This window comes from Lotus japonicus, chromosome 5 (genome assembly GCF_012489685.1).
Source record: "Lotus japonicus ecotype B-129 chromosome 5, LjGifu_v1.2".
Classification (NCBI taxonomy): Eukaryota; Viridiplantae; Streptophyta; class Magnoliopsida; order Fabales; family Fabaceae; genus Lotus; species Lotus japonicus.
In genome coordinates this window covers 63,782,592-63,795,665 of record NC_080045.1, presented here as the reverse complement: position 1 = coordinate 63,795,665, position 13,074 = coordinate 63,782,592, and the positions used below count along the sequence as shown (strand labels likewise).

The following is a 13,074-nucleotide window of genomic DNA, read 5'->3' as shown; positions in this document are numbered from 1 at the left end:
ATGTAAAGGAGTGCAAAAAACTCAAGTCTCCTTTACATATATATATAGATAGATTTAATAGTCATGTAATCTTTTTCTTCATCCCCTCATTCATCTCTTAGCTCCATAACCACCCTTGCCCTCCATTCCTTGCCTCCAGCACCCCCCAAGAGCAGTGCGTTGGCACCCACAAAGTTCAAAGGGAAGTTTCATATTCACAGCAAGAACCAGGTATGTACTTGTTTCCCTTGGTTCACGTGAAGAGAATCTAAGTTAGCGCAAGCCTTGTTGAGGGCGGAGAACGAAGATGCCAGGGTGGAATGGAGAGGGCTCAGTGTGGGATGTTTGCGTCTCAGGCGGGCAAGACTGAGGCCCAGGACATGTGGTCTCTGCGGAGCAATGCGCCAAACATTTGAAGGGAAACATTAGGATCAGCATTGCAATATGTTTTGTTGATCAGGCTTTGTATTAAACATTTCATCGAACACATGGTAAGCATGACTTGGGTTCTACTGAAGTGGTTTGCTAAATTGCACATAGAAACGTACTTGTTTTGGGGTCCTGAAAACGCTTAAGGGACATTGCAGAAGTACAAAAGTGTGACGATTATCCTAGTTTAGGGTGGGATGGTACTTTTGCTTAAGGTCGTCCAAGAAATCATTACCGACCGAAATTCGATTCACCAGACAAAACCGTCATCCGAGAAACCGATTCCGAACAACCTGTGGTCACTATTCGGTCAGTGGCAAGCTTGTGTTTTGATGTTTTTCACATGACAACACCAACTAATTTGATCCGAGTCCGACCGAAACTGACCGATTGACATCTCAACCCTCAAACCCATCTAAATGGTTCACAACTTCACATTACCCCACTACTAAATTTGTTACGTGACTTGTCTCCTCCCTCAAACTTTTCTCTGCTCTTTAACAATCATAAATCTGAATGAGTCCTTGAAGGCTAGTGAGGTTTTGTCTACAGATTCCTTCATTCAGATGAGTGAGATCTATCCAAGTAGAGTTTCATTCTATGTCACCGGCATGCACGGTCAAGGCGGAGCCAACTTCGTAGTGCATCTTTTTTTTTTTGGATAACAACCCGTATGAGTCCACCCGACAAAACCGTGACCCGTGCAAATCGAACCGAACAACCCGTAGCCACTAATCGGTCGGTGGCGGGTCTAGTGTTTTGATATTTTTCACCCGATAGAATCGACTATTTTAGTTCGAGTCCAATCGGAACATACCGATAGAGAGCCCTAATTTTGTTGATGGTAACCATCAAAATCAAAAGGAAATAAACAAATAAGGGCATCATAGTTAAAATTAGAATCTTACAAAAATGAAATTGATAATAATTATGATCTCACATATTTCCACTTCTCATTTTGGCCCCAAGCACCATAATATTAATACACTTCGAGTTCTGTCTGTGAATGGAATGTTGGAGACTTGGAGTTAAACAACGACTCCTTCTTGCATTCAATTTATAACACTAGTTAAAGCAAGTAATGTGTATTTTTATTAAATAAACAGTGAAATAAATTTTTATAAAAAAGACTTATTTAATTACAATGCAACATCTTCCTTACTTGTCTTCTTAAAGATATGATAGATGTCATGGCCACCTCAACATAAGATAGTTTATACAATCTGGACCAAATAATTTTGACAAGCACTATTGTTATAAATACATAAGATGTCAGTGATCCATATAATATAAGGGTTGTTTTCCAAGATAAAATGCACTTGAGAAAAAAAAAAAAAACTAACTCACCTAATGGTGGGGTTCTTTGACTTAGGCCAGTGATCGGATTCACTTGGGTTTATGGTGTTGTGTAAGGAAGTTCAAAATTGTTTATGTTAAGGAATATCAGGAAAGCTTGCCTCAACAAACCAACCCTCATTATTTGCAAATTTGCCTCCACCACTCTTCAATATTATCAAAACCAAAATAAGAAAACCCCAACTAATTAAGTAACCCAATCACTCATAAAACTCAACATAGAAAATAAATTTGACCATAAAGATAAAACAAAAGACATAGAGCATGAAATCCATAATAGTGGCAAATAGCAAGCAGTGGTAGAAATAGAAAACTTGATAAAAAAAAAAAACTCAATAACGCATAAAACCCAACCTAGAAATTAAATTTGACCCCAAATAGGAAAGGGAAGACATACCAACATAGCATCAGATTCATAACATTGGCAAAGAGTAAGAAATGGCAGAAATATGAAAACCCCATCAAAGAAACTCAAGAACTCATAAAACCCAACATATATATAAAATAATTTTGACTCTAAAGAGAAATTAAAGAAAATATATAGTAACATGGCATGAATTCCATAACAGTGGCAAAGATGAATGCACCATAAGTTTTGAATGTTCCTTTTCAATTACATTTTTGTTTGAAAAATGCATGTTCACATTCATGTTCACTCTCAAGTATCATAATTGTTGCATTCAGAAATTTAATGTTAGTTACTAAAATCAGAAACTATAATATGGTTTAGATTAGTTTGGCGAGTTGATTTCAAGTATCACTTGACAAGCCACTTACATTTTTGTCTAAGAATCTAGAAAGGGTAGATGGTGAACAAGGAATGACACCTAAGTTTTTTTGTTAAGCGCTTCATGATTTTAGTTTATAAGGGTGAAGTAAAGAATAGATTATTTGTTGGGATTTGATTATTTATGCAACTTCCCAGTATCATCACTAAGTTTCCTGGTTCTTTCGGGATAAGTTTGATGAAAATGGCGAGTACTCTTAAAGACACTTCTCATCATAATAATGAATACCTGGTGTTTGGAGGATTTGTGGACTAAAAAGACGACATTGAGAAATGATTGTTTTGTAGTTGAGATCAATGTTATAAACAAGAATCATATCAAAGGACAAGACAACGATGACGTTGCAGCCAGTAAAGAAACTCTTAATCCTCATGCTTCGGACACGGTCTCTTGTAGAGTTTTGGATTGTTCGGGTTAATTGTCAAGTCCCACATTGCCAAGTTTCTAAAATAAAGAAGGAGGTTAAAAATTAGCTATTGGAGAAGTCTCACATCGCTTGGTGTAGTGAAGCAAGGGGGAGACCAAGGCTATATATTGGACCTAGGTTCTTTGTTTTTAGATGTACCAATCAGTAGCACTTGAAGCTTATATCTAACTTAGTTTAAATATTTGCTTTGTGAGAGTGTGGTTGTACTGGGACATTGGTGAGAGTGAGAGAAGTCTATGTGTTGTAACGATTTTCACATAGTGATAAATCTCTGGTTGCCGGCACTACAAAAAAAAGGGCATTTTGCGGCGGTTGTAAGGACGTTTTGCGGCGGTTTGAACCGCCGCAGAACGCTTATCGCGGCGGTTTGACAACCGTCGCAGTTACTAGTGTCGCCAGGCGTTCTGCGGCGGTTTGTACCAACCGCTGGAATAGCCGCCGCTAATAGCATCTCGCGTTTTGCGGCGGTTCCAACCGCCGCAGAGAGCTAACAAAAACCGGATTTTAGCAACTTGTGGCGGCGGTTCGAACCGCCTTGATATACTTTGTGGGAGAATTGATATAATCTTTAGCGGCGGTTTAAACCGCCGCAAGTTGTTAATTTTTTTTTTTGCTTTTTTTTTTGTTTTTTATAAAAAATGAAATTTACTACCATCATACCTGTTTTCTAGATCGACCCTGATTCTGTTAAAATTATTATAACTTGTACATGTGAAAAACAAATAGGTAAAAATAAGTTCATTCATTTGCATTCAACATAAATCCAACTACTAAAATGTTAAATTCAGTACAAACATGTAAATGGTCCAACATTAACATCAGCATAAGAAACACTAGATCCAACTACTAAAGTGACAAGTTCAGTAGAATAATTCAAAAAAAGCTCAGTCTTAAATCATTCCCCCAATCCTACATGAAGCTAAGAAGACGGTCCATTGTTTCCGGGATTATGACTAGCGGACGAAGATGGCCTTGGTTCGTTTGGAGAGCCTGAATCAGTAACCTGCAAGTAGTTAATTTTTATTAATATTCAGCTAAATGCACAATGGCAAAAATATATATAATAGAGAAGTACTAGGTGTACTACAAACCAAATAACAATGAGAGAAAAAACAAGGATGGTACTAGCTAGCCATCTCAGAATATACTATCTTTACAATGGCCTTAGCCCACCAAGCAATTAATACAATCACCCTAAAATATCTCAGCCTTAGTAAGGAAATAGTCTCCATACTGTCATATCTAAAGTCTGAACAACCAACAAGTGAAACAAAAGCATGCTGCAGTCAAACATAACCAAAACCAGTAAAACAGAACAAGTAAACCACTATAATATAACCAGAATTTATCTTGCTCAGTCTTAACCAAGATAATCAAGTAGCCTTAGTTTATCTTGCACACATTATTGAACAGCCAATTAATTGCAAATTCAGTTTCTTACCCTATTAAATCCTTGGCCAGCCAATTGTTGCATAACAAATGCAAGCTTTTCTTCTAAGCCTTTAAATCTTTCAACTTCTTGTACCAAAGTATCAACTCTGGCACGCTCTGTTTCCAATTCTAATTGAAGCTTGTTAACTTGTGCAGAAGAACCATTGGTTGATGTGCTCCCATAACCTTTGAAGACTTTAGAGGGGCAAACACCGAAACCCATGCCTCGTACATATCCATGATGCTCTTTCCCAATTACAGTTATGAATGCATCTTCTTCAGAAGCATTGTTATCAACTTCCATTTCAAGTTGTTCCTATATAAAAATTAAACATGTACAATGTTAAAACAGAATTTTGTAAGGTTGTAAATTAAAATAGAAACTCATAAACAACATTGTACTCACAATCTGTTGTCTAGCCTCTTCGTTCACAAATGATCCATCTTTCTTCTTGTGGGCAATAGTGTACATTTCTAACCTACTATATGGTCTATCAGTTTGAGATTCCTATTACAAAGCATGAAATTAGTAATCTAATGAAATAATAACTTTAGATTTAAGATTACAAAGTATGAAACTAGTACAAAATTAGTAATCAAGTGTAAAAAATTGTAAACAGACTATACCAACTCATATTGTTTCCTTGCAATAGATTTAGACCCGAGTGTATGAGGGATCTTCTGCTTGCGTCGGTTAGCAGTGTTCTTCTCAGAATAAGACTACATTGACAAAATAATAATAATGTTAGTTGTCTTCCACCACAAAGAAAATTGGCTGCCTTCTTCATTGACAGTAGCAAATATCAAGAATCTTAAAACCAGTACATGATATCATTATGAAGAAACTAAAACCAGTACATGTTCACGGAGAAAATAAGGTGCTGAAACATGAGATTAAGAACCAAAACAATTTAATGATATTACCTTCCCTTTATCAGACAATTTATAGTGTAGGTAAGAGACCCATTGATCCAACGGAACACCTTCTGGGCGTTCCTGAAGATTTGTTTCCCAAGTTTGTTTGTCATCATAACATTCAACAAACATTCTACTACGATTATCCCTCCATTTCTTCCCAAGACTTTCCATTATGACTTTTTTATGTCCATCCTCATTGACTTGAAATTTTTCCTACAAAAATAAATTCATTTAGTAAAGTGTATTAGATAATGTCAATAAGCAAAAATTATAATTTATTATGATTCATAGCTTTATAGTAGCCCAAACCTGATTCTTGTGTATTGCAGCAACTTTTGGCCATCTCTCATAGGTGATTGGCAATTTAGAAGCACAAGATGCAAGTACCCCTAAAAATACTCCCAAAACTCCAGCACCATTTCCAACAGGTCGACCAAGCTCATCCCATTGTACAACAATTTTCCTACCTCCTGGAAGATCAAACTTCAAATCATCGCATAGTAAACTATGAACCGTAATAGCCCCCTCATCATCTGCAAGTAAAATATGAACAATTTTATTTGTGACAAAATATAAGGTAATGAAAATATTGCATAGTCAGAAAGTGTTAAGAAATGAATCGCATACCAATAAGGTCCACACATGCTATCAGATCTCCTTGTTGCTCTAATGATGTCTTCTAGTTCTTCTTTTTCTTAGCATCTGACATGGTTTTGTTACTATTGCTAATTGCTGCTACAGCAAAACAACCTTTGGAGACAAAAGCATTGCCTATAAAGGATGCATGTGCAACTGGGGCGGTTGGTTCTTCAAATAACAAAAAACCAGTTAGTAAATTATTTATGTTAATTTACACACATGCATTGGTGTATATTAATGTATCTTCCCTGCTGCATAATTTGTTATTTCTCTCTCTCTATCTCTGAGTACCCCTCTACCTCTCTTTTGCATTTCTGCTATTTATTTCAAGCAGTTATGTAAACATGTTCTTGATAGTTTAACAAATCAGCTGTCAAATTTTATTTCACAGCAACTAGTTTATGTTTTTGGTTGGGCTTTAAGTTTGGTAGGACTAACTTGGATTGGATAAAGTAATGGGAAATAAATAGCAGAGTAATCCATTAACATAGTTTGAAATAATGTGTACTTTTTTCGATTGCTAGGCTGGCTTTGTAGGTGTAGTGTACTTCTTTTCCTTCAAGAATAGTGTTGAGGTTGCATGATAGATTCTAGAGTTGTTAGGTTATATTTGTGGCAAACTGGCGATGATAGGGCAGTTTTATGTCAATGTATAATAACTAAGAATATCCAATAGGACTGTTGAATGATAGGGCAGTTTTATAAGTCTTCAGAACTCGGAATATAAATGTTACTAGGGCTAGATTAGGTTCTATTGAGTCAGATCAGAGCCATGGAATGGTGAATCTATTTCTGGATACCAAGGTCCAAGTACAAGAATAAAAGAGTTCTTGAGAACAACCTCTCTCAAGTGAGATAAAGCAACAAAGGAACATACATAACAGAATAAGAAACATAATAGGCTAAAAGAAGTGGAAGAAATCTACCTATTAAAACAACTAACTAGTAAAAAAGAGCCAAACGAACTAAACTAGTAAAAAGAGAGCACAAGCATACATAGTTTCAAGCCCTTCTTGACAAAGATGTCTAAAAGTTGGTCCTTGTATCCCTTATCCAAACTTCAAAGGTTAGGGATGACCTCATTCATGGGCCTTCAGCAAACAGCATAAGCATTTAGATAATTGGTTCTTTAACAGTAAATATAACATGTTTTTTGGATTGTTGGTTCACTAGCATACATAATTTCAAGCCTTCTTAACAAAGACATCTAAAAGTTGATCCTTGTATCCCTTAATCACACTTCAAAGGTTAGGGATGACACCATTGTTGGGCCTTCAGCAAACAGCATAAGCATTTAGACAATTGACTCTTTAACAATACATATAACATGGTAGCAAATACTTGGATAGTCAAATATATATCCAGATGTATATAAACTAGCACCAAGTGGTGTATTTAGATGCCTTCTAAATACAAACCAACGCATAAATACAGTAAAAGAAAAATCATTAAATTTCTTAAGATGTTCCCAGTAATTTCATAACCTGGTGTATACATTATTTTTTTAATAAGCGCCTGGTGTATACATGATGGTTATCACTGATTCATTGATTAAATTAACTTATCAGCATATGCTTGCTCACCTAGTAAAATATATGTTAAGGAAACAAAGTGGTACCATTTTCAATCAACATAATAACGAAAGGATGTAATCTCAAAAACCTGTGTACAAATAGGAAACAACTCTGAGTCTGTTATAGATTTGTTTCCAACAATAAAAATAGGTGGAGCATGTACACACTGGACACACAGAACTTATCAATTTTTTAAAATAGTTCATTGGCAGATTTCATGTATTTCTAAATTTAGAAAGGAAGTATTGGAGTTAATACCTAGGGATAATAAAATACGAACACAAGAAAGACGTTCCAATTCCAGTAGTGAGAGAGGAGATGAACATCAACCTGAACAAACACGAAGAAATCAAAATTAAGGATTGTAAAATAGTGAAACCAGACACAAGAGAGGAGAGGAGTGGAAAGGAGAAGAGAAGAGAGGAAAGGAGAAGACGCTGAAGAACCCTACGCTGCAGACGCTGAAGCAAGGGAACAAAGAAGAACAGAACGTGAAATTGTAAAATTGGGGTTTTAGGGATCGGTAGTTTCTTTTTTTTTTTTAACAAGAGGGAAAGTAAAATTGGGGAAATTAAAATAAGTGAGGGAAAGTAAAATTGGGAGAGGGAAAGTGAAATCTTAGGTTTGGGCCAAATTTGTGTGAAATTGTAATCTTGCGGCGGTTGTAAGGCCCAACCGACGCAGGTTATTTAAAAAAAAAACAACAACAAACCGCCTCAACAACCGCCGCACATTATTAGTAAACTGCGGCGGTTTTAACCGCCGCGACAAATCTGATATAATTTTTTTAAACGAAACACCTACCAACCGCCGCTAAATACCATACAACCGCCGCAAAATTAACATACTTGCGTCGGTCGATTAAACCGCCGCAAAAAACATTTTGGCGGCGGTTTAGGGAAACCGCCGCAAAATGACCGCCGCAAAATGCCCTTTTTCTTGTAGTGAATTTAGGCAACGGTCGTGGTTTTTTCTCCGGTTTTGGAGTTTCCACGTAATTTTCTTGTGTTGTGATTGTGTTTTATTTTTCTTCAGCAGTGTTGTTTCCCAACATGGATTGGGCAGGCCCTTTATGATCACTAGTTCCTCCCAAGAGGCGATTTCATTCCCAAAGATTGCAAGACAACTGTGGCGAAGGTGTGTGTGGGGACTGGGCGAAAGAAGATCAAGGCTAGACATGAAGACACTCTTAGCCTTTATGCTTCAGACATGTCTTGTGGACTTGGGCTCTAAGCTTGCCCTTTATGATCAATGGGTCCCCCCCGAGGCGATTTGACCACTCTTTGGTGACTCTAGCACTACCTGGCGAGTGACCCCACTACCTAGCGTGTAACCCTGCTACCAAGCGAGTGAGTCCTTATATGGCGATCCATATCACATGTGGCGAGCCACCAATCACGACTCCTTCATCCTATGGGCGATCTCTTCAATATATAGGCAGTCTCACATCATCTATGTATTTCTCACGCCACGTTGGCGATTCATGTATTATATATGCCATATCGGCGATTTTTGTGCTTTATAGGCTTAGGAAACCCCGCTGCTTTTTAGGGCGGGTTAAGTTTGTATGGCCATTTAGAACCAAGACTCAAATCCAAGTTTCCAGGTTTATGCACCTCTACAAAAGGGGGATGCCATATTTTATTATGGAGGTTGATCTTCATATTTGAATAACTAAGGTTTAGGACACTCTTCTTAAGAGCATTATATATGGACTTGGTTCATCACACATGAATAGAATAAAAACACTAAAATATTAAATTGCGAAATTAAATGAGAAATCTCATCAACGAACTTACAAAGCTTTTGGTTGCAGGAAATGAATTGCTTCAAGTAAATCTTGAGCTTCACGTGTATTATTTCCGCGACAATCCGTCTTTGGAACCAAGAACTTCACTCGAAATCATTTCCCAAATTGAATCTCATTCAACGAATTCTTCTAGGACTCAAGAGGCTTTTCTCTCTCCTTCAATCCCTCTTTCAAACCACAAATTTCTAACACATTACGATTCTCTTATTTTGAACTCGTTCCACTAATCACAATAGTGACACTGAAACAACTACCTGATGAGCTTCAACAACTTTCATTCTTTGAAACCCTCATCAACAACTTCTTCATCTTGTGCAACACAATTCATTATGGAGGATGGACCAACAAATTCTCAAGCTTTAGACCATCTCCCCACTTTCAAACCCTATATTTCCAACTCACTCTCACTCATGGTAAAATCCAACATAATAAGAACGGTAAAATCCAACATAATAACGATTGACCTGCTCTAGACTAATAAATAAGAAATGCTAAAGTGAAGAGGAAAAGAAAAAAAATGCTTAAATAAAAAGATACATGTTCTAAGCCTAGAGAGAAATGTGGTGAGTGATCTTGGTCTTGAGTCTTCTAAGTCTAACTTGCAACTAGATCAAGTCATTAGAAATAAGGTTTGAGAGCACCTTGATATGATCAGCTCTATACTATACAACTAGAGATGAATCTTTCTTAATTACATTTGTAAGCATCTCTGATGTTTATATGAACTACACCTCAAATGCAAATGTGTAATTCCTTGTGCCTGAAGAAGCATAGCAAAAGAATACTTTAAGTGCTTGGAGAGGCATGAGAAAAGAACACTTAGTTGTGCCTGAAGAGGCATGGTAAAATAATACTTGGTTGTGCCTAGAGAGGCAGGGTAAAAGAATACCCGGTTGTGCCTGGAGAGATATGAGAAAGAACGACCGGCTGTGCCTGGAGAGGTATGGTAAAAGAATACTTGTAAAGAGAAGTCCTTTATACTTGTTAATGGAAATCTTGGTGGTTGCCAAAGACTGAACGTAGCCCTCCGATTTCTATGGATGAGCCTTTATCACGTCTATGGATGAAACATTTATCTGAAAATGCCATTAGAACGTCCTGAAGTATCTAGTAAATCACGATCGAAATTCATAGACAAAATTCAACCCCCTTATTGTGTCCTTGTGGTTTACCTCATAAATCATAGTGAATTAGATATGTATAGGAAAATAAAATAATCAATTTACACGTGTCAATTTAATACTCGACCATGTCATTGAGGTATGACACCGAAACAATCCTAGGACCACCACAAAGTTTGCTTAAAATTAATACTCCACCCGTTCTTTTTAACTTAAAGTTTGCGTTGCATTAATAATCTTTTTACAACAAAATCTTTATTGAATAAAATGTCGAGATACAAATTCTCTCAACAATGGAACAATTATAATGACACAAACACCAACCGTAAACAAGAGTATTCTTATTTAATTAAAATTTCTCTCTTTTCTACTCTCTCAAACATTATTGATGTATATAAATTATGAAAAATGCATTATGAGTAATTTTGGAAAGTTATACTTCCTTCGTTCCTTAATACTACCTCCGTTTCTTATTAACTATCCACTTAGAGAGAAAAATTGTTTCTATATATTTATCCACTTAAAATCTCAAGAAAGAATTATTTAAATTTTTTTCCCAAATAAAGCCCTTTTGACAAGAATAAATGAAGAGAGATAAAATGTAGTTTAAAGGTACAATACAAAAATAAATAATATTTTTCTAAAAGTTAACAAAATGAATTGCATTTCTTAATATGTGTGTTTGTTCTCTTTCTCAACATCTAATAAGGAACTACTCCCTCCGTTCCTTATCTTTTGTTGTTTAAGGTTATGCACATTGTTTAAGAGTGCAATCATTAATATATTTGTTGACATAAACACCTCTATTTAATGTTGAAATAAAGTGAAGAGAGAGACTAATAATTATTGGTTAAGAAACTTGCTATGATTTTGATTGGTGAAGATAAGAGGTGGTATGTGAGAGATGTAGTATTAAATGAGGGTATACATGAAATAAATTGAGAAAATATGCATTGCATGTGTAAAACAACAAAAGTTTTGGAATTTAGGCCAAAAGTTAAAACAACAAAAAATCAGGAACGGAGGGAGTAATGTAGTATTGTCACTTTAAGGTTTTAGCATATGTAATAAATGTTCTTGTTTTTATTAAAATGACTACCTAACTTCCTAATATACCATGTTTCTCTCTTATTAATTTTGACTCTTCAATTTCCTATTATCAATAAATTAAGGGAACAATTGGTAAAATATAATACACTCTTGAAGTTGTAAAAGTAATACACAAATATTTAAAAAAAATCAAAATAGTAACGGATATAAAGGAACAAATGGTGTGTAAAATGATAACAAATTTAATGCTACTAACCACATTAAGTACATTTCTTAAGGAGGCGTGAGGTAATTATTTACTTCTTAAACTCTTCGTCCCTAAGTATAATGTCATCTTAAAATAATTACACTTATTAAGAAAACATGTAATGAGACTAATTATCGTTTTAAAAAACGTATACATAATTTTCCATATTTACTCTTAATTAATGCATTAAGTAGTGTGGAAAAGTATTAATTATTAGTTGTAATTAAAGTTTTAAGGGGTATGCTTAAAAAATAATAATAAGTATTTCTTGAATTTAATTAGAAGTAAATACCAAGCATGTATTTAAAGCGTCTAATAATTAAAAATTAAGAGAATACAATAAGTAATAGATGGGGCAGTATAATTTTCAAAACAAGGGTATTATGGTCATCTCTGGATCCTAATTGGTGCCAACTCAGATCCATGAGTTTCCGCTGAATGTACTCACTGTTTTTTATATAAACAGCTTCAAACCTTAAAAACCTCAAAAAGCACACAACACAGCCATACGCATTTTCCTAAGCAATCATGTCTTTGATACCAAAGTTTTCTGTTCCCACATTCTTCCTTCTTCTTGCTCTTGTTTTTCTTCTGATCATGGAGACAGCTGGAGATTCTTCTTCTCTAGCGAAGGTCCTCCACCACCATGGCTTACCAGGAGGGTTGTTCCCTCAGAATGTGAAGTCATTCAATTTGGACCAAACGGGTCGCATGGAGGTGCACATGCATTATCCCTGTTTGGCTCATCAGTATGAAAGCCAAGTTTTCTTTGACTCTGTGGTGAGGGCCAACCTTAGTTTTGGGCAGCTCCAGGTGTTTGGAGGCATGTGTAGGGAAGAGCTTTTCTTGTGGTTTCCTGTGAAGGATATCATGGTCACTGATCCATCTTCCGGGCTTATTATTATTGATATTGGTCTTGCGTTTAAACGCCTCCCTCTATCTCGGTTTGAAGATCCCCCAATTTGCATATCGCAGGGTAATTAACTTCTCTTTCACACACACTCTCTAGTTGAATGCCCACTCATTCATGAATCATAATTTGTCCTGAATACTTTGGAAATTAACCTTTAATTAAAGCTTTGAATTGTTGTTGCTATTGCGGTAGCATAATCTTGATGTTGTGAAAGATTACAAATAAATTTGGTTGCTATTACGGTTATTGTGAGTTAACGTTGCAGCCATAATCACGGTTGTGTGCTGCAACTTAGTTTGTGTTTGGATCAGTGAGTAGAAAATAAATTGATTTGTGTTTGGATATGCATTTATGAAAATGTGGTTTTTATTGAGTAATATTGTGAAATTCAT

The 13,074-nt window shown here is 35.8% G+C and overlaps 2 protein-coding genes across 2 annotated transcripts; one reads left to right on the top strand and one right to left on the bottom strand.

Moving 5' to 3' along the window:
• Positions 1-3,704: 3,704 nt before the first annotated feature.
• Positions 3,705-8,075, bottom strand: LOC130720634 (uncharacterized). Its single transcript, XM_057571304.1, has 9 exons — positions 7,993-8,075; positions 7,800-7,871; positions 5,956-6,135; positions 5,638-5,861; positions 5,335-5,541; positions 5,038-5,130; positions 4,817-4,918; positions 4,421-4,726; positions 3,705-3,982 (listed from the first exon to the last, which is right to left on the bottom strand). The coding sequence occupies exons 5-9, from the start codon at positions 5,497-5,499 to the stop codon at positions 3,899-3,901; spliced, it is 750 nt and encodes a 249-aa protein (XP_057427287.1). The 5' UTR covers positions 5,500-5,541; positions 5,638-5,861; positions 5,956-6,135; positions 7,800-7,871; positions 7,993-8,075; the 3' UTR covers positions 3,705-3,898.
• A 4,222-nt stretch (positions 8,076-12,297) lies between these two features.
• LOC130719977 (uncharacterized) lies at positions 12,298-12,753 on the top strand. Its single transcript, XM_057570564.1, has one exon. The coding sequence runs from the start codon at positions 12,298-12,300 to the stop codon at positions 12,751-12,753; it is 456 nt and encodes a 151-aa protein (XP_057426547.1).
• The last annotated feature ends 321 nt before the right edge of the window (positions 12,754-13,074 follow it).